The 27,621-nt window shown below is 35.7% G+C and overlaps 1 protein-coding gene across 2 annotated transcripts in view; it reads left to right on the forward strand.

Moving 5' to 3' along the window:
* LOC136038730 (zinc finger protein 628-like) overlaps positions 1 to 27,621 on the forward strand; it is a 112,976-nt gene that overhangs the window by 11,083 nt on the left and 74,272 nt on the right. For both annotated transcript variants that reach the window (XM_065722076.1, XM_065722075.1), the window contains exon 2: positions 22,042 to 22,196. In XM_065722076.1, coding sequence (XP_065578148.1) covers positions 22,065 to 22,196 — 132 coding nt within the window. In that variant the 5' untranslated portion in view covers positions 22,042 to 22,064. The remainder of the gene's footprint in view (positions 1 to 22,041; positions 22,197 to 27,621) is intronic.

Raw genomic sequence — 27,621 nt, forward strand, 5'->3', positions numbered from 1 at the left:
GCCTTCGCAGTGTTTCCGGAAAGCTGTGTGTAGTTTTTAGGACCTAGTTTTAGTTAATTAGGTCCGAAAAAAATCAAATAAATCTCCTGAAGAAAAATAAGCTAGAGGCAAAAATGGGCCAGTGACCCATTTGTCACCCCTCCCGTCCTCGTCCACTTTTTAGCAAAAAGGTAGGCATATTGTACCTCGTCTGAAGGGTATCACGTTAGTTATTCCACAAGTGGACGTGCGACTCTCCTAAAATATTCTCTTCCCCTAGTCTTCGGCAGAAAGGTTAGGATTTTGCATTTTATTTGAACCAGAATCACACAGAGATCCATGACCTGTAATATTAGACGACCAAAGTGGACTTGTGACCTCTTTAAGCCACTGTCCCTTTTAATCCCTTTACCATTTTTTTAAGTAAAGAGTATAGTCACGTTGCGCCGTGTTTGAACCGGAACCATGCAAGGATGTTCAATCAGTATTCAATCTAAGAGTTAGATTCTTTTTATGTAGATACTGTTATCAAAAGTGTGCTTTTATAGTTTCTGCTATTGAGCCGCGTCGCTCCTTACTTACAATTCGCTACCACGAACTGCCTGATATCAAATTAATGTTACAATAGTGAGAAATCATCCACACATTCAATATAGCTTATTGCAAACAATTGCAGTTGATTTTCACCACTGAAACCCAATGAAAAACATTGTCTTTGAAAATTAATTCCAATCGATTGCAATAAGCTACATTGAATGCGGGTTATATCTTAGCTCCGATGACACGTCATTCGATTAATTTGCGAGTGCCGAGGGGACCGATATCTCTCGTACTCTTTTTCCTTTTTCAAAAAGAAGAATGTTTAATCGAAATCCTAAATTCTATCGCCTATTTAGATGCATGCTTTGTTTACTCGTCCAATCATCTTTCCCATATGCTAAAAATGCATTACATATCTTTTTCTCACATGCATAAATGGTCGGAAATAAAGGTTTTTAATGTTGGTTGGATGTCCTGAAAATTTTGTTTGGGTAAAAAACTGGCCATAAAAAAAACAAACGAAAAATTTGAAACACATTTTCAGTTTTTCTGTTCCTCTATAAAATTTATGTCATGTAACAATGATCTCTGAAACTTAACTGTCTTCCTTTCTTCACTGCTTCTGTAGTTATCGGATAAACTAATAACAGTCTCTGTACGAGCTAATACGGATATTATGATTGCCTGCACCTGTTTCGTAAGTTTCTTTCTGCCAAATTCAAATTTTCTTGCCCGAATCACAACCCCCTATTTTCTTCTTTCATGTTCCATCTGTTCTACATCCGGAATGATTTGTCCATTCTTGATTTCAGTTGGGGAAGCTTTCAGTTATTGCGCAATTGTGTAATTTGCAATGCTTTTAATCTTGGAAAATATCGATCCACAAGTAGCTGGAGGAGGACCCTAATATTTGTCCAGTGAGCCCTCTCAACAACTTTTTATGGAAAACGTTGAATATGTATAAATACGAGTGTCTGGTATTTTTCTACTTGTTGGTTTATTTGTTCTAGTTTTATTGTTATATGTTAGATAGACTGTGAAGTTTAAGTTTCAACTTCACTCTTTGCTTCCCTTAAAAACTCTGTAAAAAAAAAATAACCTTAGCCCGTTTTAAATTTAAATTTAATGTAGAAGCAACATTACAATGATCTTTCTTATTTTTTCGGGGGGGGGGGGTGAGCAGCCCCTTCATTTACGGAATAATTTCTGTTCGTTTCAAGTTTGAATGTCGCTCTTTACTTTTAGTTGAAAAAACTTTGGTACTTTCTTGTTATATAGAACACATGCGAGAAATTGTATCGCGAACATGAGACAATAGCCGATTTTTATGCCCTTTATACCAGACAATTAGCTTTGTCTCGGTGGGAAAATACATTGTAGCTATGTTTCAATTAAATATTTAGTTGGTATTTGGTTAGGTTAGAATAGATTTGTTTAGGTTACGTATTTTATCTTTGCTATATATGTTGAAATATATAGCCCAAATTTGTTTCTAAACTATTGTCTTGTATGTCTTGTTTTTATTTAATTTCTGATCGTTTCTCAAATAAAGCCTAGAAATCCGTGCTACACAAAAAGATGTACATGATTTTTATGGCACTTGGTATCTACCAAGTGCCGAGGGACGGTTAAATCGGAAAAATTAATAAAAATGAGGTATTTTTAACTTCCGAACGGGTGATCGGATCTTAATGAAATTGGATGCTTGAAAGGATACCATGTCTCAGCTCTCATTTGAAATCCTGACCAGATCCGGTGGCAATGGGGGGAGTTGGAGGGGGAAGCTGGAATTCTTGGAAGACGTGAAAATCGAGGTATCTTACGAATGGGTGATCGGATTTTAATGATCGGATTTTTTTATATATAGAAGAATCTTATGTCTCAGATGCTCCATTTTCAATTCGAATTGGATCCAGGGACATAGAAGGTTGGAGAGGGGAAACAGAAATTGTGGAAACCGGAAATCTTGGAAAACGCTTAGAGTGGAGAGGTCGGGATGAAACTTGATGGGAAGAATAAGCACAGGTTATAGATACGTGATTGACATAACTGGAACGGATCCGTTCTCTTTGGGGGAGCTGGGGGTTGTTAATTTGAAAAAAAATGAAGTATTTTTAATTTAATGACAGGTGATCTTAAATTATGAAATTATTTAAGATTTTCGAAATTTGATATTTAGAAGTATATCGTGTCTCAAAGCTCTTATTTTAAAATCCCAACCGGATTCGGTGACATTGGGGGGAGCTGGAGGGGGAAAACTAAAATCTTGGAAATAACTTTGAGTGGAGGGAAAAATAACTTGGTGGGAAAAATAAACACAAGTTCTAGATACGTGATTGACATAACAGGAATGGATCCGCTCTCTTTGGGGGAGGTGGGGAGAGGGTTAATTCTAAAGAATTAGAAAAAATGAGATATTTTTACCTCATTTCATTCGGTGACATCGGGGGGAGTTGGAGGGGGAAACCTAAAATCTTGGAAATAACTTAGAGTGGATGGATCTGGATGAAACTTGGTGAAAAAATAAACACAAGTTCTAGATACGTGATTGACATAACAGGAACGGATCCGCTCTCTTTGGGGGAGGTGGGGAGAGGGTTAATTCTGAAGAATTTGAAAACATGAGGTATTTTTAACCTACGAATGAGTGATCAGATCTTAATGAAATTTGATATTTAAGAACCTCGTAACTCAGATCTCTTATTTTAAATCCCGACCGGATCCAGTGTCATTGGGGGGAGTTGGGGGGCGGAAATTTTGAAAAACGCTTAGAGTGGAGACATTAGGATGAAACTTGGTGGGAAGAATATGCACAAGTCCTAGATACGTAATTGACATAATCGGTCTGAATCCGCTCTCTTTGGGGGAGGTGGGGAGAGGGTTAATTCTGAAGAATTTGAAAACATGAGGTATTTTTAACTTACGAATGAGTGATCAGATCTTAATGAAATTTCATATTTAAGAACCTCGTAACTCAGATCTCTTATTTTAAATCCCGACCGGATCCAGTGTCATTGGGGGGAGTTGGGGGATGGAAATTTTGAAAAACGCTTAGAGTGGAGACATTAGGATGAAACTTGGTGGGAAGAATATGCACAAGTCCTAGATACGTAATTGACATAATCGGTCTGAATCCGCTCTCTTTGGGGGAGTTGGAGGGGTTGTTAATTCGGAAAAACTAGAAAAAAGAGTTTTTTTTTAATTTAAGAACGGGTGACCGTTCGTGTGGTATTTTTAAATTTGATATTTGGAAGGAACTCATGTCTCAGAGCTCTTATTTTAAATCCTGACCAGCTCTGGTGACATTGGGGGGAGTTGAAGGGGAAACCGGAAATCTTGGAAAACGCTTAGAGTGAAGAGATCGGGATGAAACTTGGTAGGTAGAATAATCAAATGTCGTAGGTACGTGATTGACGTAACCGGACTGGATCCACTCTCTCTGGGAAGTTAGGGGGGGTCCAGCGCTTTGGCGAGTTTGGTGCTTCTGGACGTGCTAGGACGATGAAAATTGGTAGGCGTGTCAGGGACCTGCATACATTGACTTGATAAAGTCGTTTTCCCCGATTCGACCATCTGGGGGGTGGGGCCTGAGGGAGAGGAAAAATTAGAAAACATGAGGCATTTTTAACTTGCGAGTGGGTGATCGGATCTTAATGAATTATGATATTTTGAAGGACATCGTATCTCAGAGCTCTTATTTTAAATACCGACTGGCATTAAGCCTCTGATTTTCCTTTTAAATTAATCTTTGATTCTTAGAATTTTGCTAGAGCTCACGCCACATGAGCTCTTGGCTCTTCTGACCTCGTCACAAGTGCCATATGAGCTCCTAGCTCTTGTTGAAGGTTGTCAACCTCGACAGTTAGGAAAGAGTAACTATTTTTCTAAAGAGGTTTTTAAGGTTTTCAAAACCTAAGGAAAATGTTGGTATGTCTGCATTATTTTACTAATCATCTCTCCCCTCCCCCCAGATAAACACCAAAATACTTTAGACTTCCAGGTGTGGAATAGCAATAAACAAAAAAGTTCGAAAGTAACCTGACAACTAGAAAATATCACAGAAAAAAAATGTAAAGAGATTTTTAGTGCTATTTTCTTTCTATATACATTAAAAAAAGTTTTATTATGTCTATCAAATAGCATAAAAACTAAGTAATATGAATAAATAAATATAATAATAAATAATCCTCCTCTGAAGATACAACTTTGAGTGGTTTCAGAACCATATGCCATCACTTCTGCAACCCCTAAGTGGGAAGGGATTGGGGTTTCAGGCGTATTTTGTTCCGAATATAGTGTATGGAACATTTCAAAATTCGTAAAAAAAATCATAAAAATAGTGAATTAGCAGAAAAATAGTCATATATAAGGGACAAAACCATAATAGGAATAAAAAAAAATACCCGAATAAGGATTTGATTCCCTGCCATTTTGATTCTAAGTTTAACGCGCTAGTAACTGAACTACGGCGGCTGATGATCAAATTACAATCCATTGGCTTTTATAGAATCATAAATTTGTAACGGTACTTATGCATTATACCGCCAACACTCCATTTATGCGCTGTGAAACCGGTTTCTTTCGTTAGTTTCTTTCAGCTTAGCGTTAGACAAGACAGCAAGTGACATAATTAATTGGAAACATATCATTTGGGCTATATATTTGCACATTAGAAGGGAGTGGGGGTAAAGTATTTGGACAGTGTGAAGTTAGAAAACAATTCTTTATTCATAATATGCAGAATAATTGTACCTAACACATTTTGCAGGCAGACCCGCTATACTTCAACCCGACCCCCTTTTAATGTAAAATATATAGTCCATATTTGTTTCTAAAGTATTATATTTTCATCATACTTGGGTATATTTATACAACTAATACAGGGAGATATAGGGACTATGGAGGGTTATGTCTTCACCAAAAGCATAGTTATTGGACCTTATTCAGAAAATACATTTGTAATTGGCTATTATAAAAAATTGAGTTAACTCAAGTTTCTAGTATAAAGAATGAGAGCATTAAACTATTTTTGGTGAAGCTGAATTTTTGCGTACAGGAGGAGGTAAGTTAATCTTAAGAGGGAAGAATAGAGGGTTGAGAGAGGATGGGAACTCTGTCGTATTATTTTTAGCATACATTCTGGTCATCCCAAGTTTTAACGTCACTCTTCATGATCATGTGACACACAATAGTTTTTTTTTTTATGTTAACTCCCAGTTTTAATTTAATCGGAGTCAAGGCACTACCTTCGAATTAGTAAAGAGCGACGTGTCACTATCATTTTCAATGAAATGTAAATGACGGCCTGCCCTTAAGGGGTTTTGAGGAGCCATGAACACTCTTTGTAATTGTGGTATTTTGCATTAATTTTTAGTTTATTTTAACTCAATTTAATTTCAGCTCGTTTGAGGTTTCGCTTAATCATTCATAATAATTTCTGTTCATTTTAAGTTAGTTTTGAAATTTTTTTTTAACTTTTGTTCGTTTTGGATTCCTTTTTTTCGTTCATAGTAATTTCATTAAAACTTTGTGGAAAAATTAATATAATTTAAAATGAGCACATATTTTTTCTCCATTTTGGTTGCAATACCACTCTTTACTTTTCTTTGAAATACACTTATCGAAAACATTTTTGTTAAATCAGTCACAAAAAAAAATGATTTTTCTTGGCAAAGATTTAGTTCTTAACAGGATAGACGTTCAATGGGTAAAAAGATATTTTGGTAAATTTAGTAAAGACTAATTAAAAGAATAATGAACTTTTAATTATTTGATCAGCGAAAATTATGTATATACTCTTTATATTGCTAATGTAGAGTAAAGAAGCTATTGACTCGGTATTTCTTGCTGTCAAGACTCTTAAAAGTAGCAAGAGCTAAAAATTAAATTAGTTTCTGACTTGATAAAAGACAAGTAAAATGGAAAGTAGAAACGACGAAGAACATAAAATGACATTTTTTGTTAGAATTCACTGAATTCTATGGAATACAATTACACATTTCCGTAATGCTCCTGGAGATCATGGCTTTAATCTTGGCATCCTACACCTTTTTTTTTTTTCTTACTTTTTTTCTGTTCCGCGGTTTAAATTTTTGGCATGGTCAATTTTGCGTGATTTGTTTATTCTGGCCTAAATGACGAAATTATCTTATCAGTCTTGTCCATCCTGTCTATGAAGGTAGGCAAACGGACTGTGTTCCTATCATTTTTTTTTCCCCAAGATAAACACTTTCAAACTGCTCATGGTAATGGATGGTAAATAAAGAACAGACCCTGTCAACAGAAAAAAAAAATCTAGAATACATAAGTTTGAAACCTAATATACATATATACATATATATATATATATATATATATATATATATATATATATATATATATATATATATATATATATATATATATATATATATATATATATATATATATATATATATATATATATATATATATATATATATATATATATATATATATATATATATATATATATATATATATATATATATATATATATATATATATATATATATATATATATATATATATATATATATATATATATATATATATATATATATATATATATATATATATATATATATATATATATATATATATATATATATATATATATATATATATATATATATATATATATATATATATATATATATATATATATATATATATATATATATATATATATATATATATATATATATATATATAGTTGGAACAAGGTACTGGTGTTTGTGCTGGTTGAAAATGTTCAAAAATTCATTAAGTTTAATGTTACCCAGCAAAAGCTATTACGATACGAAAATGTGTACAGCTTTTGAAAGAGGAGGAGAACAACCCCTCCCTCCCTCAGTAAGAATGGGGCGGCTTTGAATTTGCTAAGCCTAACTTACATTTTTCTACACACCACTTGGGCAGATTATAGTTGTGCAAGCATTCTCATGGGGATAATTTTGTTAAAATATGCAAAAAACGTAGACAGTAAGGCGTCTCCAGGAAAGTTAAAAATAGTATAAAAGCTATTGCTATTAATACAAATTGCATCATCTAGATATGTGTACACGATGTCTTTAAGGCTGTACTTTTAACAATTTCTGGTCCTTTTATGACATGTCTTAGATACTCAAAGGATTTGTCCATGCAGAAAAATTTTACTTGCTAAAACTGAGCTCTTAAATGTTTCATAACTAAATCTGGGAAAATAATACAAGAATTGACGTTAAGAATGCGTTCAGAAAATCCTGAGTATAGTCAAAGAGCAGTGGCTTAAATGAGGGGGAGGGAGTTCAGGGGGCATTTACCCCCTTTCAATTTCCCCCCCCCCACATACACACTAGATTTTGAGAATATATTTTAGGATAATTACATTGAAAATACTTTTTTTTGTATTTTCATTGGAAATATTTAAAAAAACAACAAATTCACCTGAAAATACGCTAAATTCAGAGTTATGGCCAGGTCCCAGTTCCGGAGCAGTCAAACTACAGAACAGTTGTATTTGGCACCATTAGAGATCCAACAAAAGTTAAGATAGTTCTTCAGTTTCTTCCGGGGGAGGGGGGCTGATATCCCTAAATCCTTGAACTGGCTACCTTCGTTCACCTATTCATGAAGCAAAAGTCTGTTGTCTAAATCGAAAATTTGAAGAGCAGCTACAGGATAACAATCTTTTCCCTCTTGATCCTCATCCTTTGGCTCTTGGTACACACACGAGCAACATTCTCTTGTCACGGCATTTTAGTTGGTTTGTTAAGCAATTTAATGAGTAGAAAAAAAAAATTAACTTTTACCAAACAACTAGTAAACTTATTTTACGCAGCATTAAAAACAATGTAAATAAGTTTCTAAATGTCTTGTAAACAACAGCAACAGTCATCGAAGGGATAATCACACGTGAAAATAACGGCATTTGTAATTCCTCACGGATGCGATTCACAAATAAAAAATATAAATACGTTGCCTGAGCAACGTGAAGTGTTGCGGCAACCTTTTCCGGCTTCGCCGAATGAAGTGTTGCGAGAGCAACACTTTGGTTTTGTTTTTTTGCTTTCGGTTAAACGCTGAAGTTGTCAGCCTAAAAGGCTATTCCTCAGCGTTGAAAAAACAACAATAACAAAAGAATATCGAAAGAAGGAACTAAATTGACTTTGCAGCCAGTTGAACTTTATCTTTTTCAATCGTAGACTTCGTGACGGATCAAGACTTGGAACAGTCAAACAGTTCGTGGTAACGAACTGTAGTAAGGAGCGACCCGGCTCAATAGTAACCAAAACTCTAACAAATTAAATTTTGATATCAATAGCTACATCAAAAGAATCGCATTTTAATGCTGATTTTAAATATATAAGTTTCATCAAGTTTAGTCTTATCCATCAAAAGTTACGAGCCTGAGAAAATTTGCCTTATTTAAGAAAATAGGGGGAAACACCCCCTAAAAGTCGTAGAATCTTAACGAAAATGACACCATCAGATTCAGCGTATCAGAGAACCCTACTGTAGAAGTTTCAAGCTCCTATCTACAAAACTGTGGAATTTTGTATTTTTTGCCAGAAGACAAATCACGGGTGCGTGTTTATTTGTTAGTTTCTTTGTTTTTTTTTTTTCTTTTTCCCAGGGGTCATCGTATCGACCAAGTGGTCCTAGAATGTCGCAAGAGGGCTCATTCTAACGGAAATGAAAAGTTCTAGTGCCCTTTTTAAGTGACCAAAAAAATTGGAGGGCATCTAGGCCCCCTCCCACGCTCATTTTTCCCCAAAGTCAACGGATCAAAATTTTGAGATAGCCATTTTGTTCAACATAGTCGAAAACCATCATAACTATGTCTTTGCTTACCCCCCACAATCCCTGGGGGAGGGGCTGCAAGTTACAAACTTTGACCAGTGTTTACATATAGTAATGGTTATTGGGAAGTGCACAGACGTTTTCAGGGGGATTTTATTTTGTTTGGCGGTAGGGCAGAGGGGAGGGGGCTATGTTGAAGGATCTTTCCTTGGAGGAATCTGTCATGGGGGAAGAAAAATTCAATGAAAAGGGCGCAGGATTTTCTAGCATTACTATAAGAAAACAATGAAAAATAAACATGAAAACATTTTTTCAAATGAAAGGAAGGAGTAGCATTTAAACTTAAAACGAACAGAGATTATTACGCATATAAGGGGTTCTAAAAATACTTTAGCATAAAGAGCGAGGTATTTAGTAGGAGATATATACCTCGCTCTTTATGCTAAAGTATTTTTAGTAATTTCAACTATTTATTCTACGGCCTTTCTGATTCAGGGGTCATTCTTAAAGAATTGGGACAAAACTTACGATTTAGTGTAAAGAGCGAGGTATTAACGAGGGTACAAACCCCCTCGTATACATAATAAAAATATAAGATTATGAAAGTTTGTTACGTAAGTTAATTCTTAAGTTACGTATATTTTTTACTAATAAAAACGTTCGTTAAAAATTAAAAGTTCTAGTTGCCTTTTTAAGTAACCGAAAAATTGTAAGGCAACTAGGCCTCCTTCTCCACCCCTTATTTCTCAAAATCGTCCGATCAAAACTAAGAGAAAGCCATTTAGCCAAAAAAAAGAATTAATATACAAATTTCATTTTAATAATTTATGTGCTGAGAGCCAAAACCAAACATGCATGAATTCAAAAACGTTCAGAAATTAAATAAAAAAACAAATTTTTTTTGGCCGAAAGTAAAGAGCGACATTAAAACTTAAAACGAACAGAAATTACTCCGTATATGAAATGGGTTGTCCCCTCCGCAATCCCTCGCTCTTTACGCTAAAGTTTGACTCTTTGCCACAATTCTACTTTTTAAAACAATTAAAAACTTTAACGTAAAGAGCGAGGGATTGCGGAGGGGACAACCCATTTCATATACGGAGTAATTTCTGTTCGTTTTAAGTTTTAATGTCGCTCCTTACTTTCAGCCAAAAAAATTTGTTTTTTTATTTAATATCTTATATAATCTAGTTGGTATTACAAAGCTATCCGTAACTTTTCAGGATCAAAATACCATAGATGACACTCTATTAATTATTACGAAACTTCCTCGTTGTTTTACGTTATCGTTTGTACCCGTTGCGTAAATACTTAATTCTAGGTTACAGTGAGTATGGGTAGGCTACACCAACTAGTAAAAGTTACAAACCCCTCTTCACTAAAGATGATTGTAGCATAACAGACGATTATTACTTACAAGTCCCCTACATGTCTTACCACTGGAACCAACTTGGTCTTATCATCAAATACTCTGGAAACAAATAATGGGTACACTAATAGCAAAATTTGCAAACCCCTCACTGCCGAAGATGATTATGAGCTAACAGCTGACCATTCCTTACAAGTCCCCTACATGTCTCACAATTGGTATCGGCTTATTTTTGGTTTCAGTGTGTACCCTACTACTGAAGTTGTTAACCCCTTGAAACTTTCAAACTAGTATATCTCGTGAAGGAATTTTTGTATCAAAAATGGATGACATATACTTTGATCAGCTCATCAAGAGCTATCGATTGCCGTCGAAAAAAAATTCTATCTGTCTTAGTTCAAAAGCTCCAATTTCTTTAGCAATGACAGAACTTTTAAAGTTTAAGAGGTACATCTGATAACATTTCTCTACCTCAATCCCAATTCCGAAAAAACAAATGATAAACCCAGCGAAAATCACGGCAGCATTTTCGGACCCGTGGGAAAATGCCGCTTTTTTGTTTCTGTAAATTTTTCTATTTATCACTCAAAGAAGATATATTAGCTGTGGGACCGGGTAACTGCCGCATATATTTAACACTTATAGATTTTAGTCCATCTTCAATTTGAAAGTGGTGCTTGCCTGCTAGAACGGTGCTTTCCACTCGAAAGCAGAAACATGGTTTGATGAAACGAAAGCTTGGCTGCACAACTTCAGATACTCCTCTCTGACATAGGCTACATAACTCCACTTCACTTCGCACACCATAGGCTCTGGCTCGTGGACAAGCAAAAACCATCCTTTTTGGCCCCAGGCAAGAGTTCCGCGGAGCTTTCCAAAATGTAATGCCATATTCATCAATCCGGCCTGAGGTCCACACTTTCCGTAAAAACTGCACCGCACAGGTTAGACCCTTACCAGTTTCCAGGAATAAGCCGACATCGGCGGCACAGAAAAAAAAAAAAAAAAAAAAAAAAATGGGACAAAACCAAAGTGTTGCTCTCGCAACACAACTATCGTGGAAAATTAGTCTGTCTAAGCCTAGAGTAAGAAGCATACTTCCACAGCCCTATACGTCTAATAAGAAAACAAAATGTTTAAATGTAGTTTTTAACTCAGTAAATTTATTCAGTAATTTTCAACACAAATTAATGATTAGGCTAATTTATTTTTTGGTACATACATCGAGAAATCCAGGAAGATCGAAAGTTTTTTCTAAGGAAAATTTAATGAATGGAAAAACAATCTCTCGGCTTAGCTTTCAATTTCTCTTTTGCAAGAACATTAAGCTGTTGTGAATTTAAGAGTCACACCTTAGAGCAGCTTTAATAAGTATACTGCAGCATTGCAAGAACTTTGCAACCCTCGTCGTTTTTTTATATCAATAGTAATCACCGGAAAAGATTTGAGAATACCTCGAGGCTGTGTTGCTGGTACTACATAATGCTATTTCAATTCTTTCATTTTAAGATCTGAATTAGAATGCGTTTAGTCTTCTTGAAAAAAGGGATCTTTAAATTGTATACAAAGAATTACCAATACGAAATACACATTATATGTATCATCGCTGGTTTGCCTAAAGGTCGTATCCGACATTTTCAAACTTCTGAAATAATTTCCAAAAACTGTCTACTGGCTGCTCTTAATGGGAGGATCAGCAGGGTAATGTATGTTCAGTCACACTTTGGTTCTCTTCATCTTTACCAGCCTGCTGATCCTTCAATTGAGGACATGTTTCGGCAATTACCTCTGAACTGCGAAATAGATATAGCGGTGACGATATGCTCGTATATGCATGTGCATAGGAAAGAAGGTAGGTGGAACAATTTCCTAGTATCTCAAGGAATATTACCATAAAAATATTAGTGAAAACATAACTCCTTCTGGAGAAATGTATCAAAAAATCCTCCTAGCGCCCGCCTATCTGCTCAAGATATTCCTGATTCAAAGTGGAAGTCCTACTTCTCTGCTGAATTCTCCCTGCCAGATGCCGCCCTTCAGTCCGAATATGAAGATAAGATTGACAAATTTCTGTCTAGTTGTCTTACCGACAATTATGTCGCTTCGGTTGATTCTGTACTGCGAGCAATCCAACGCCTAAAACGTGAAAAATCTTCTGGCATCGATAAAGTGAGCACTCTTCATGGAAGCGAGCTGCTGATTTGCTCTTTTGATGCAGATGATTGTTACACAAGGAGTTGTAGCTTCTTCTTTCATTGATTTCTTTCATTCTTTCATTCATTCTCTCACTCCAATTCCAAAAAAAAGGTGAACTCGCCACCCAGTGCTCGTCTTTCCGACCTATAACATTGGCTATTACCTTCTGTAAGCTTTTACTACTTGTTTTCATTGACTATCTGAACGCGAAAAGCTATGTTCCACCTTACCACTTTGGATTCCAGCCACGTCTCGGTTGTGCCCACGGTTTGTCGGTTGTCGCGAACGCATTGATCGACGCTGATGCATCAGGTGGAACTCTCGTGTTAGCTGGGCACGATGTTCGTAAAGTGCTCGATTCTCTCTTTCACGCCACTACGCTACTCCATGGAGCAAAACGTGGAGTGAGCCATTATATCAGAGCCCCTAGAAACATGTATTCTCGTCTTAAAGCTCGCTTAATGCTTCACCCATTACCTAAAGCTGACGGCTCTCAAGTCTACGCTCCAACCCCTGATATTTTTGTTAATGTCGAAAAAGGTACCCAAAGGTGCTGTTTCTTCCCCTTCACTTTTTAATAACGTAGTTCTTGATGTATAGTCAGCTGTTCCCACATCTTTCATCTTTGTCGGTCTTGATTTATCTCTCGTATGTTATGAAGACGACATTCTGAATTTGACCCGCATTATCCAGCGCATTAGCGAGATTTTCGAAACGCTACAATCTGAGTATGCAAAACTAGGTATTCAGTTCAATGCTGAAAAGCCCAATGTTGCATTCTTCAACTGGAAGCAAGTATCACCTGGGGATATTCCTGTCGGAAATAGTAGGATTAAACCAGTAGATCATATCACTTACGTCGGTCTTCCCTTTGGTTCGCCAATAATGCACACGCGACTATATTAATTGCTCACACTGAACGGTTATCATATGCTTCTTTTGTATCGAATAAGTTATGCTTTAACCGCCGTCTTCTTTCGAAACTTTTCAACTCTGTCGCTCTACCACATCATCTGTACATATCGCCCTTTTGGAAAATGTTCACAAAATCTGACAAGTCAAAAATACATTCAGTTTTCTTCCGGTTCGCAAAATATCTTTTACGTTTTCCCCTTTGGACCCGCAACTCTTATCTATTTAGAAAATTTTGCATTGCTGACTCCATTATGTAAAAGTAAATGCATGCCTATAATTCCCGTTTGACGAAGGTGAACCATCCTGGGTCGTCGGTACTGGCCCAGTAGTTAAGTAAGTGTTTGTTTTCACGCTTAGTGTGTATTTCTTCTTCTTTCTTTTTTTGTTTATTGCTCCGTCTTTTGTTTTCTTCGCATCATGGGTTCTCCAATAAGTAATAATAACGAATAGGGTACTTGTTAATAATACGGAACACACTCAAGAATTACGCTTAGGTTGAATCTCAGAAAACTGGTTTCATAGCTACAAAAACAAGTGACGGATGGTACAATGCATTGGACTTGTACATTTGGGCTATATATTTGTACATTAGGGGGGGGCTAGGTTAGGTGTGCTGTCCAAATGCATTACCCCCTCCCCAATGTGCAATTATAAAGCCCAAATTATATTATTACATAAACTGAAGGTTATATGAAGGTTAAATTCCATTAGTAAACAGAAAATATAAAGTATACGAGGGGGTCTGCTCCCTCCTCAACGCCTCGCTCTTCACGCTGAAGTTTTTTGATATTTAAAAAAAGTTACTTATTGTTCTAATTAAATTACCCTTATGTTTCAGGAGTCGTTAGAATTGGGATTAGAATCGGAAATTCAAACTTTAGCGTAAAGAGCGAGGCATTGAAGAGGGGGCAACCCCCTTGTATACGTAATAGTTTCTGTTCATTTTATGTTTTAATATTGCCCCTTACTTTCAGTTGAAAAATGTTGTTTTTTCTTTATTTTCTGGTCGTTTTTTAAATAACTCCAGGAAATCTGGCTCTACCTCCACGAAAAAATACCCCTCCCCACGGAAATATCCTCTTAACCCTGGTGACAATTTACCCCGGACATTTACCCTGAACTTCTCCGCGCGTAAAATTTAATCAGTAAAGAGAAAGCAAGGTACATGATTCTCAATGGAAAATTCTCCCCTTGCAAAGTCCCTCCCCCCAAAATTTTTTTTTGGGCTAAATCAATATATAGTGTAAGTGCATCCAGTTTGTCAAAATAGCATAGATACAATTTTATGAGAGTGGTAACAAGTTTAATTTTCAGGAAAACTTAAGAATGTGTAAAACTAAATTAAACAACACTATGTTTATCCAGATTTTCAGAAGGACGTATGTGATTAAGAATTGTGGAAAAATTTTCTCTAACATATAAATTGTAAGCCAAACTATGGATTCTTATAAAAAAAAACTGAAAAGGTAAAAATATTCTTTTCTTTTCCAGTGAAAAAGACCATGTCAGCAAAAACGAACAGAAATTAATTTTAAAATCTTTTTCCATGAAATAAGTTTTTCGAAGAAAAGTAATCAGCTAATCTAAACCAAAAATGAATAGAAATAAAGATAAGATAATTTTTCAAGCGTATAACTTCCATAAAATAACCATCAATCTATCAATTTGTTTTCAACAAATAAATTCACAACAACTACACTTCAACATAGACTCCCCCGTAAAGCTTTATGATGGCCAGGAAAAAAAACAGGAGAAACAGAAAATGAAAACAATACATAAAAAAATTCAACATAATAGATTTACAACTTTCAGAGACTCAGCACAAGAGAAAAAAATCCAATATTTAAGTGACTCAAACTTTAAGAGACTTTAAGAGACACCCCCCCTCCCTAAAAAAAGAAGACAGAGTACTATCCCATGAATTAAAGACATTTCCAATTACGTGTTTGAAACCAAGCCAGGAGAAATCCTGAGCACAAGTCAAATACCTCTCACGTCAAAAATTTCTAGCCCAAATAAGACACCCCCCCCCCAAGAAAATAAACTTTAAAAACTTTATCAACATAAGTCAATAAGACAGTAAAAAACTTTGTAGAACTCTTTTGTACGCACCAGACGAGCGACATCCTTGAGCTGCCTCAGGTAGGGTATTCCAGATGATATGACAAGCGGTTAACGGATTGAAATCAGACCTCACCGAATAAATAAAATATTAATATTCCTTGAATTGTGAAGATGATGCGTAGAACTATCAGTGAAGAAAGGAGGAGTAATTTGTAGAGCTGAGGGAACATCACTAAAAACGAACAGAAATTACAATAAATAAGTGAGTCAGATGAAACTAAGTAAGCAGACCTCACCGAATAAATAAAATATTAATATTCCTTGAATTGTGAAGATGATGCGTAGAACTATCAGTGACGAAAGGAGGAGTAATTTGTAGAGCTGAGGGAACATCACTAAAAACGAACAGAAATTACAATAAATAAGTGAGTCAGATGAAACTAAGTAGCAGAAACTAAGATGAGTGGGGTTGACGCTTCCCAGACCGTCTGAAGACCAGAACACAATTAGCACTTGACAACAAAATACGTTATAAAAGTTTTTACTTTTTTAACTTTAATAAATCCAAATTATTAAAACTTTAAGGAATAAGTATCAGAATATGTATATTAAACTGCCACTCTAAATTCACTTGTTGTTTTCTGAAATAATCTTCGTTATGATATATTTTTCAATTTTATAAGAAATAGGAATATTCAGCTCGCAATAAAGATTGTTGAATTTATAAGAGTAGGATGTTCATCTTCCACATTATAAGGAGGATCCCCAAAGAGCAAATCGAAAACTATTTGAAAAACAAATCTTGCTAAAGAACAAAACACTTAATATTTGTCCCTAAAAAGTGGTATTTTCTTAGGTTTCAAACCCCTTTCTTGAGAAATAATGTTGTCCCCTTCCGAGCCTTTGACTCTAAACTAGACACGTACAGAGGATGCCCGCCTCCCTCCCTGACACATAATGGTTTTAGTGTTGTTTTTTTTTTGCTTAACCTTTTATAATACTGATATAATTGACCTGATTTTCCCCTGAAATAAATTCCAGCGGACCTGATTCTTCTGTCCTTTTGGTTTTTACCCTTCTCGCTTATAATATGCTTTAAGGAATGCATACACTGAACTTTAGAAGCTTAAACCACTGTTTAAAACAGTGTTAAACGGCATCATAAATGTCAAATTGAGCTGAAACTATTTCAGTTGGATTCCTTCATGAAATTCTAACCTTTGCGTTAACTCTTCTTGAAGTAGCCATATAAACACAGCCAACACTTTAAAAGAAGGGTCGGGATTTTCCAAGGAGAAAGTATTTTTTGCACAAACACACATTTTGTAATTTGCTTATTTTGACGCATCGACAATATCGAAAAAAATCACTAATCTTGAGAAAGGGATTCATCAAATACTTCTAACTCACTTTATTTGGCTTCTCAAAATTATCCAACTGGAGTTGGATTTCCTCCTCTTGGCAGGATTTTCGGATTGTACTGTCTCTACTTTTGAACTCTGAGAGTGCTTGTAGGAAGTAGAATGTAGAAAAAAGTTTGATCAGGTAGTGAAAGAAAAATACAGAAGAATACTAGTTTTTTGTGTACCCCCCCCCCCCGAAAAAATCCTTATGTAAAACACCCCTGAAAATAAATTCTGGATATTGGCCCTGGCCTATAAGGAACAAAATTATTTTGGTTTTGTTATTCAGGATGATCAACTATTTTTTTTTGGAAATATGTACATAAATTTTGGAGTATATAGCCAAAACTGCCTGGAATCAGGTGCAAACAGGAAAGAGGACTTAAATCCTAAAATTACTTCGAAGAATTCCCGCTCCGAGAATAATAAGGATATAGTTTCCAAAAGCACGTAATTGTACTCCAGCCGGTGTTCCTCCTCACATAAAATGATCACCTTTTTGTATAGGGGATATTAGCATTCGCCGTAGGAAGATGTATTTTGGCATAAATGTTTGGGTCTCTGCATATTGTCCATGCTTTTTTACAATTTACAGGAGAGGGTGATCGAACGATTCTTTGCTCAGGGAAGAATACCCCCTTGCCTGTTATGTGTAGCTAACATCTCTTCCTTAACTATTTAAGTTAGGTGGAATTTTTGATTAGATAGGCTTGTTAAAAAATGACACTCATTTTGTTCAAGATCCGGATCCTTGCACCTTTCTACTTTTATTTCTTTGAATTCTCACAAGAACCATTCATACGAGGTAGGATATTTTTTTTTATCATTCAAGAAAATGAAGTAAGTTTTCCTAAGTTATTGAAGTTTCAAAATATCGCCCTGGATACTGATATCTAGAATGGATAAAAATACAAAAAGTATTTTTAATAATGATGGTCGAATCACCAACACACGGATTTGTTTTTTCAAACTTGGAAATATTTTTCTTTTTATCGATGTTCGTGTCTATTGGCTCAAACGAAAACGAACTAAACTTAAAAATCATGACAGTTATTACAATAATGTATTTGTTTAGAGTCATTATTTTCCCAGAGATAGTGCAAAATCAATATCGCAGGAATACAATCCAGGCATTAGATATAATTCGTTTCCCTCTGCGCTGTTTTGTCTTTAATTAACGATTCAATTCAACTTGGTCTATTTAGATGACTAATTAAAAAAAAAAAAAAAAAAAAAAAACACTTTCTAAGAAAGAAGTTTCCCCGAGAAACGTTAAGAATCATGTTAAATTTAAGACGAGCAGATCCAAAGTCCTATAAGAATTCAAACTTCAAACGACTAGAAATTACTATCAAAGAATAAACGAAGTACAAGAAGAACAGAAATTAACCTAAACAATGGTAGGATCTTCATCAAACCTGATGTGAAGTAAGAGCTAGTGTCCTATTTGTGCATTTTGTGGATCCAAACTGAAGAGACCTTAAACGGGAGGGATCCATAAATTCTTGTCATCAAGACATTTGCCACATGAGGATATTGAATTTTTACAAAACGGAGCGGAATGTAGGAGTTAGCACTAATTTTGCTTGTTAGGGGATCATTCGCCCATAAATGTTTACCATTAGAAACTATAGCAGAAGGGCAGTCGGATCTAACAGTCAAGAAACCAAATTTGGATGGAAGTAAGAGTAAAATGTCTTACTTAGGGATTTTGAGGTCCTTACCTATCTTACCTCTATGGAGAGGGGGAAACCCTATTCTTGCCACCACGATGTCTGCCAGACTGGGGGGTTGTAAGGTCTTAACTGATCTCGATGGGAAGAAAGAGTAACTGTCCTTTTTAGAATTGTTGTGTAACACGTAATAGCGGCTCCAAAATCTTCGTCACTGGGGAAGCTAGGAGAAGAGGTTTAAGGATCTCATCCAAAGTTGGTCGGAAGTAAAATTAAGCATCTTAATTTTGCCTCAGTGGGTGGAGAGGGTCCATGAATTCTTATCATTACAACATGTCCCAGGACAGATTGTCCAATAAAACTTAGTGACAAGCAAGAATAAGTGTCCTGGCTCTGTTTTTATATATATATATATATATATATATATATATATATATATATATATATATATATATATATATATATATATATATATATATATATATATATTGCCCTTGATTCATCGTATCCTGGTGAGTTGGTCCCTATATTCTTGTGATTAGGACATTCGCTGGAACCGATCGTCGAGTCCTACCGATAGTTAATAATATTTAATAAAAGTTCGTATCCTAGCTGTCTTTTGGAGATGAAAATACGGTCCGAATTCTGTGGAGAGAAAAGCAAGTGTTCCTAAATGCACATTAGAACAATACACTGTAGGATTTGTTGAATATTCACCAAACATAGTCAGAGGGAAAAGTTTGATACGTTACTTCAGCCTTTTTGGAGTCAGGAAGCCGTTCGATCACTTTGGGGAGGATGAAGGGCAATCCTAATCTCCTTTCGTTGAGAGATCTTTCGGAGTAAATCGTCAGACCCCAACCAAAGCATGTCTTCTAGAAGCGAACGCTGTGTCCCAACCAAACCGATGGGAAGTAAAAAAAAAAGGAAACACGTTCTTGATGTACTTTTACTGTTCTGACGGAATCCAACTTATTCAGAGCGGGGAAGCTCTCTGAACTCTTGTCGTCAGGACATCTACAAGATTAGGTCGTCAGATCTTATCCAAGCTTGCTGGAAAATTAAACCAGACTAATTGTCCAAGTATCGCCTTCCTGAACTTCTTGACTGTTTCAACCGATGTGGGGGAGGGGTCCGTCCATTTTGTAATACTAGCGTCGGTAGAACGGTTGCCAGACATAGATAAGCTCGATGGGGGGAACTTTTAATTTTATGTTGGGTTAGATTTGATTCTCTCTCTGGGCAGTCTCCATTTCTTAATTGGGCAAATTATACTAATCGGAGCATCTACATATCGTATTTTAACGAACAAATGTAGTAGAAAACGAGAACGGATCCTCACATTATGCCTATGGAATCCTAATGCGATTGGGCCTATGCAGAGGAAGGGGCTAGTGAATGTTTATATCTGGACGTCTGTCGAGAGGAGATTTCTCAATCTCAACCAAACTCGATAAGATCTAACAGCTTATGTGATAGTTGGTTTTTCGGTGTTCTGGGTATATCTGACCTCTTTGATGTGGGATAACTAATTATAGTCGTCAGGGTTTCTACCAGAAGATGATTTATAGATCTTAACCAAACTTAGTCAGGAGTGACAGTAAAAAAAAAAACAACTACTTTGGAATTGGGCTCCATTATTAGCCATTCTAGATGGACAAGGCTAGTCTCTTGGAACTTCGCAAAACTAGGTAAAAAAAATGGACCAACGAAGCATTTAAGGAAAAAGTCCTTTGACTTCACCTTTATGTGTATCCCAAGGGTGCTCTTATAATCAACACAAATTCAATACAGTTTTTGAAAACTATTGAGTGTTAATATAGCGCAGCTGCGCTTTATCCTGACTCCTATCCTACAAGCATCTCATATAATGGTATGGTATTTATTTAGTATTTTTTATATTACTGCATAGTCACTTTGAGGTAATGATAGTACTTTTTTTTTCTCCCTCTCTTTTTCCTCCTTTAACCAACCTTTTTTTTCTCCCTCTCTTTTTTGCTCTGAAAGAGAGAGAGATAAAAAAAAGAAGTAGAAATACACTGTATTGGACAGGCAATTTGATGTACATTGATATCCGGTTGGTCACCTGGAAAATCGTTAATACTGAGCTATTTATATGGTCCTGAGACTTTTTGAAGGTCTCCTGGAAATTATACTGACAGTCGACGTTTGGCCTCTTATTTCTAAGCCTATTTTAATTTCTAATTTAATTTTGAAACTTTTGAATCTTTATTGAAGTTCTTCAAAATGTTTGTTTATAAATAATATCCCAAACACCCTATTTGAATTCAAACTTCAAACGACTAGACATTACTATCAAATACAAAGCCTCTGGTTTTCGGAAGGTTAAGGTATATGTTGTATTTATATATGAATTCTGCAATAACAGTTGCAAGAGAAAAACAAAACCTTTGGGCTAAAAAGGAATTGTAAGGAGGAGGGGGGCTGAAGACTAGAAGTTATTCGGCACAGAGCGTACGTTTGACTAGGTTTCATATATATATATATATATATATATATATATATATATATATATATATATATATATATATATATATATATATATATATCATACACCTGTATTCAGTAAAAGCTTCAGAAAACGTGTAGTAGAATGTTTATGACTAGAGCATTGCTGCATTTCTTTTGAGTATTTGTTTGTGAAGCTCTAGTTTGTTAAGTGAGCTAATCCTGCCTGCACTTCACTTCATCTATCCTAAATAAGCTGTATGTTCGACAATTATAGCTTTAAAATAGTAAAATCTTCATGTAAAAAAAAAAAACCCACCTCGATGGGAAGAATGTAAATTGAGGCTATTTTTTGTATATGTGATATGTTTTTCGTTTTGAGCGCTTTGATTTAATATTCGTATATATATATATATATATATATATATATATATATATATATATATATATATATATATATATATATATATATACTAGCTGTTGGCTAAATTCGACTAAAGAAAGCTTCGATTAAATTCATGATGGAATATTGCAGGAACCTAAGAAACTTAAATAGTCTGAAGCTTTCTCGTCATATACCTGGCACCTTTTTGATCGAACAATCTTTTTAAATCTTATTATTTTATCTTAGGCCTTTGAAGGGGCTTCAACAGCATGGGCAGCCCCAATGATGTGGCAGAGCCCGGTCCAGCAGAGCCTCCTCTTTCAGCTGGCTCTGATGCCTTCTGCCTGCGATGGAAAGACCACAGTCAGCATCTGCTAGATGTGTTTGGACAACTTTATCAGGCAAGTCTTGTGTGTTTTAGCTAAATGTGTGCAAAAGATTTTTGAATTAAAATCAAGTTGCCATCAAGCCGTACACGTTGAAGGTGAAAACGTGTTTTGTACAATTTACAAGACCAAAGTGTATGGGGGAGATGAGGGTTTTCTCCAGGGAGCGGTTCCATGGATAGGGGCATTTTCCTTGGGAAATTTGCGTGATTAATTGCTGAATTTATGCGAGAATTATGCTTCACTTTCGCTAAATTTTATTGCTCAATCTCTAGTAACGGTTTAACCTCTGACCCGATTGACTGAGGTATATTTACTTACGAGGAGGTAGGGAAACTAGCTGCGATTGCGGGCAATGTCAATACCTCTAGCTGAAAGGTTACTTTAGATGTTATACTAAAACGAAACCACGTAATTCAGATACTAACTGTAATTTTCTACCGATTTTATACACGCACCTTGAAGGTAAAAGTAAGATGGGGGGGGGGGGTTTGATCCCCTGAAATCTTGTGACGCTTAAGCGCTTACTTAACAAGGATTATAATTTCCATTCGATTCACCTGCTTTTTTGATTTTTCAGTTATAGGCCTCAAGTCTTGCTTATCTTATTATTATTTTTATTCACACCTCATTCTTATTTCCAAAGTTTTTGAGTAAGAATAAAGAAGAAAGTTTTTTTTAGACTTGTGGACAAGTCTATTGTTCACAAAAGACTAAATTATGCCTAGATTCTCAGTTTCGGCGTGTTTTTGTTTGTTTTATTTTTAATTCTGGCACTGCAACACGTAACATTTCTTTGGTTTTGAGGGTTGCACAGAGACCCACTAACCGGGACATAAGACTCATATTTTCCAACATTGACCTCTTAATTTGTACAAATATGAACTAATGAAACATACATCAACTACTGTTTCAGCTACGTTTATCTTTGTTAGGGCTTTAATTTCATATTTCATATGGACAAGAGTCAATTTATTTCAAAGCACTTAGACCTGGTTCCTGAAAAGACTGTGCTTGAGTTAGTAGCTTTAAGGCAGACCTAAACTTGGGGATGGAAGTGATCTTTAAAGTTTTAATTACATCACGTAGACTACCAAGTGTGGGTAGGAGACACAAAACTGGCTAAGTATCTGATTAAAAAAAGAAAAACTTTTATTTCTATCTCCTTAACTTACACTTTCCTGTTAAACCAGTCTTTTATTTGCCTATCTCGGTACAATCGGTCATTATGCTGAAGGTGTTTGTTTAAAATTAAATTGGCAAAGTTTCCTTTGGTTAAGCCTTTAATTCAACTTTAAATATTCCTAATGAAACTGTTTTAAGAGTTTTTGTCATTTAGCTATCAGTGTAACTAAGTCAAGTGGAAATACAACAGGTAAACAACCTTTTTGTAAAAATAAGAAAAGTATTTGTAATTTTGACTAACTTGAGGTAACAAATTTTTCTGGTTTAGAAATGTTAACAGAATATAACTTTTTCTCTTCACCAAAGAAACGATTGTAAAAGTTTGTTCATAACGTACTTAAGCCACGTAAATCAACTGTTAAAAAAAACTGTGATTTTATTGGATATTGTTTTAGTTTGATATTCGATGTATCAAAATTGATATATCGTGCTTTGACGTGTATATTACATATCACAGACAGCGTAACAGCGCTCCTAAGTAAAGAGCGAAGTGGGCACACATATTAATTTTGTTTTTGTGGCCAAGAGTTGCTGTAGAAACCGGAAGGAGCTCATTCGATGGGAAATTAGAAGTTCTAGTGATCTTTTTAAGAATCAAAAGTGATCAGAGGGTAACCAGCCACCCACGCTCTTTCCCTCCAAATACTTCCAATAAAAAAAACGCCCCCTAAAGGTCATAGAATTTTAACGAAAATCGCACCATCAGATTCAGTGTATCAGAGAACCCTGCTGTAGAAGTTTCAAGAGCTTATCTACAAAAATGTGGAATTTTGTATTTTTTGCCAGAAGACGTCACGGATGCGTGTTTATTTTATTTTTTTTCAGGGGTGATCGCACCGACCCAGTGGTCCTAGAATGTCGCGAGAGGGCTCATTCTAACGGAAATTATAAGCTCTAGTGTCCTTTTTAAGTGACCAAAAAATCGGAGGGCACCAAGTCCCCCTCCCACGCTCATTTTTTCCCAAAGTCACAGTATCAAAATTGAGATGGTCATTTTGTTCAGCATAGTCTAAAAAACTAATAACTATGTCTTTGGGGACGACTTAAACCCCCACAGTCCCCGGGGGAGGGGCCGCAAGTTACACAGTTCGACCATTGTTTACATATAGTAATGGTTATTGGGAAGTGTACATACGTTTTCAGGGGGACTTTTTTGCGTTGGGTTGGGGAGGTGGTTACGTGGGTGGATCGTTCTATGGATGAATTTATCATGGGGAAAAAGAATTTCCCTGAAGGGGGGGCAGGATTTTCTAGCATTATTTTAAAAAAATAGAAAATAAATAAAAAAGTTTTTAAAACTGGAAATAAGGAGAAGCATTAAAATTAAAACGAACAGAATATATTACGTATATAAGAGGGTTCGTCTCCTCCTCAATACCTTGCTCTTTACGCTAAAGTATTTTTACTAGTTTCAACCATTTAATCTTCGGTCTTTGTGATGCAGGGGGTCATTCTTAAAGAATTGGGACAAAACTTAAGCTTTAGTGTAAAGAACGAGGTATTAACGTGGGGGTGAACCCCCTCGTATACGTAGTAGAAACATACAAATATAGAAGTTTGCTATGTTGTAAGTTACGTATATTTATTTCTAATAAAAACGTTCGAAAAAAAATAAAAGTTCTAGGTGCATTTTTAAGTACCCGGAAATTAGAGGGCTACTAGGCCTCCTCCCCCACTCCTTTTTTCAAGATCGTCCGATCAAAACTATGAGATAGCCATTTAGCCAAAAACAACTAATCTGCAAATTTCGTTTTAATAATTCATGTGCGGTGAGCCAAAATCAAAAATGCATTAATTCAAAAACGCTCAGAAATTAAATATTTTTTTTTTGTACTGCAAGTAAGGAGCGACATTAAGACTTAAAACAAACAGAAATTGTTCTGTATATGAAAGGGGTTGTCCATTCCTCATCACCTCACCCTTTACGCTAAAATTCTTTATTGTTTTAAAAAGTAGAGTTGTGAGAAAGAGTCAAACTGTAGCGTAAAGAGCGAGGCGTTGAAGAGGGGACAAACCCTTTCATATACAGAATAATTTCTGTTCGTTTTAAGTTTTAATGTCGCTCTTTACTTGCAGTTAAAAGAACTTGTTTTTTTTTATTTAATCCCCTTGAAGAGTCGAATAATAGTAGCCCAAAAACTCGAAATGGTCAGATATTAAACAAAAAATAAGTTTGTTTTCGATTAAAAGTAAGGAGCAACATTAAAACTTAAAAAAGAAAGAAATTGTTCTATATTTGAGGGGGACTACCCCTTCCCCAATCCTCGTCCTTCACACTAAGTTTAACTTTTTGTCACAATTCTTCAAGAAAGACTGCTCAAACACAACGGTGGTTGAATTTGAATGAGAAGTGTTTTCAAAGAACTTCAAGACTTCAGCGTAAAGAGCGAGGGTTGAGGAAGGGGTAGCCTCCCTTATATACGGAATAATTTCTCTTCGTTTTAAGTTTTAATGTTGATCCTTACTTTCAGTCGGATTTTTTATTTTTTTTTGTAATCAAGATAGGATTCATACAAAGCATTTTACACGGCTGATCCAAACGCGATTTCAATTTCTAGTGCCTTTTTAAGTAGTAAAACCTATCGCTCTTAAAAGAAAATCCCCTTTCTATCATTTTGCATAGCCAAGCGACTATTTAGGTCCAAATTGGGCCAAAAAGCCGTAAGTCCAAAATTGTGAGACAGCCATTCAGTTTAAGGCGTCGAAAAGCGTAATATGGATCAACCAGTTTCCAAGGTCACACTTCCACGCTGTGGTGCGCTTAGTTTACACGTTTTTGGGCAGTCTATAATTTCCTTGCTATATACGAATTAAAATTAACAGAAATCAAATTTAAAAAGACTAGATTTTTCGGCATGATTAAATAAAAACAAACGTCAATATATGCGGGTTAAATCAAGCAGAAATTGCTAAAAAAAAAAATATATTTGAGGAGGGGTCTATCTTCCATTATACTAAAGTTTAACACAAGCTTCACTGAAAGCTAACTAGAATTTAGGAGACATTATTTATAATGTCTTGCGTTTTAGAATTTTTTTGGAGTCAAGTAAATGCGCTCGAATAAGCAAAGAAAAGGCTCTTTGAACAGGCCAAAGAGCCTTTTGGAGAAAAGTAAAGTGTAACTTCGTATTTGTTTAGTCCATGATGAATGAATATTTTTTATAGTAAAGAAAGATAAGGCTTTAATGTTCTATTATTTGCTTATTTTTTCACATAGGCACTTCATATGGAAAGAGTGGTCGTATAAACTTCGGAGGTGGCTTATTCTATTTGAAATTGGAATTTCAAGTTCCCTTTTCAATAGTCAATAGCGATCAGACGGAAACTAGCCCCCCGTGCCCTCTTTTCCTCTAATGTATCTGACCCAAATCTTGAGACAGCCATTTCGTTCAAAATAGTACAAAGGTCAACTAATTATGCCTTCAAGGTTGACAAAACCCCCCACGGCAAGTGGCAATGGGTTGTAAGCTATGCAAGTTGCTCAGTGTTTTAATATAAGGTTTTTTTGGAAGGGATGGTTTTTAAACTTCGGAGAAAGGTCATTCAGTTTCAAAGCCAAAAGTTCGAGTTCCTTTTTCAAGTGTCAAAAGTGATGAGAGGACGACCAATCCCCCCCTCTTGCACCCTTTTCCCCTTCCCCCCAAATGCTACCCTTTTCCCCCCAATGCTACCGATCGAAATTTTTGAATAGCCATTTTGTTCAAAATATTTTGAAAGTCAAATAGCTATACTTCCGGATTTGACACACCCCCCCCCATGTGGTAAGGACTGTAAGTTATACAAGCTGCCCATTGTTTACATGTAAGGTTTTTATGGAAGGAGTAGTCGTATAAATCTCGATCGGAATCATTCAATCGGAAATCGAAAGTTCTAGCTCTTTTTTTAAGAGTCAAAAGTAATAGGAGGGCAACCAGCCCCCCTCCCTTTTCCCCTCAAGTAAATCTGTTCAAAATTTTGAACTAGCCATTTTGTTCAAAGTAGCCTGAAGGTCAAATAACTATGCTTCTGGAGTTGAAACCTACACTCCACCAACCCCAGGGGCAAAAGCTGTAAGTCATGCAAGCTGCTTATTGTTAGCATGTAAGGTTTTTATGTAAGAAATAGTCGTATAAACTTGGGTGGAGACTCTTTCGATGGGAAATCGAAAGTTTTAGTGCCCTTTTCGAGAGTCAAAAGTGATCGAAGGGCAGCCAGACCCCCACCCACCCTTTCCCTCCAAATGCATAAGATAAAAATTTTGAGATAGCCATTTTGT

Source organism: Artemia franciscana, chromosome 18, assembly GCF_032884065.1.
Source record: "Artemia franciscana chromosome 18, ASM3288406v1, whole genome shotgun sequence".
Classification (NCBI taxonomy): domain Eukaryota; kingdom Metazoa; phylum Arthropoda; class Branchiopoda; order Anostraca; family Artemiidae; genus Artemia; species Artemia franciscana.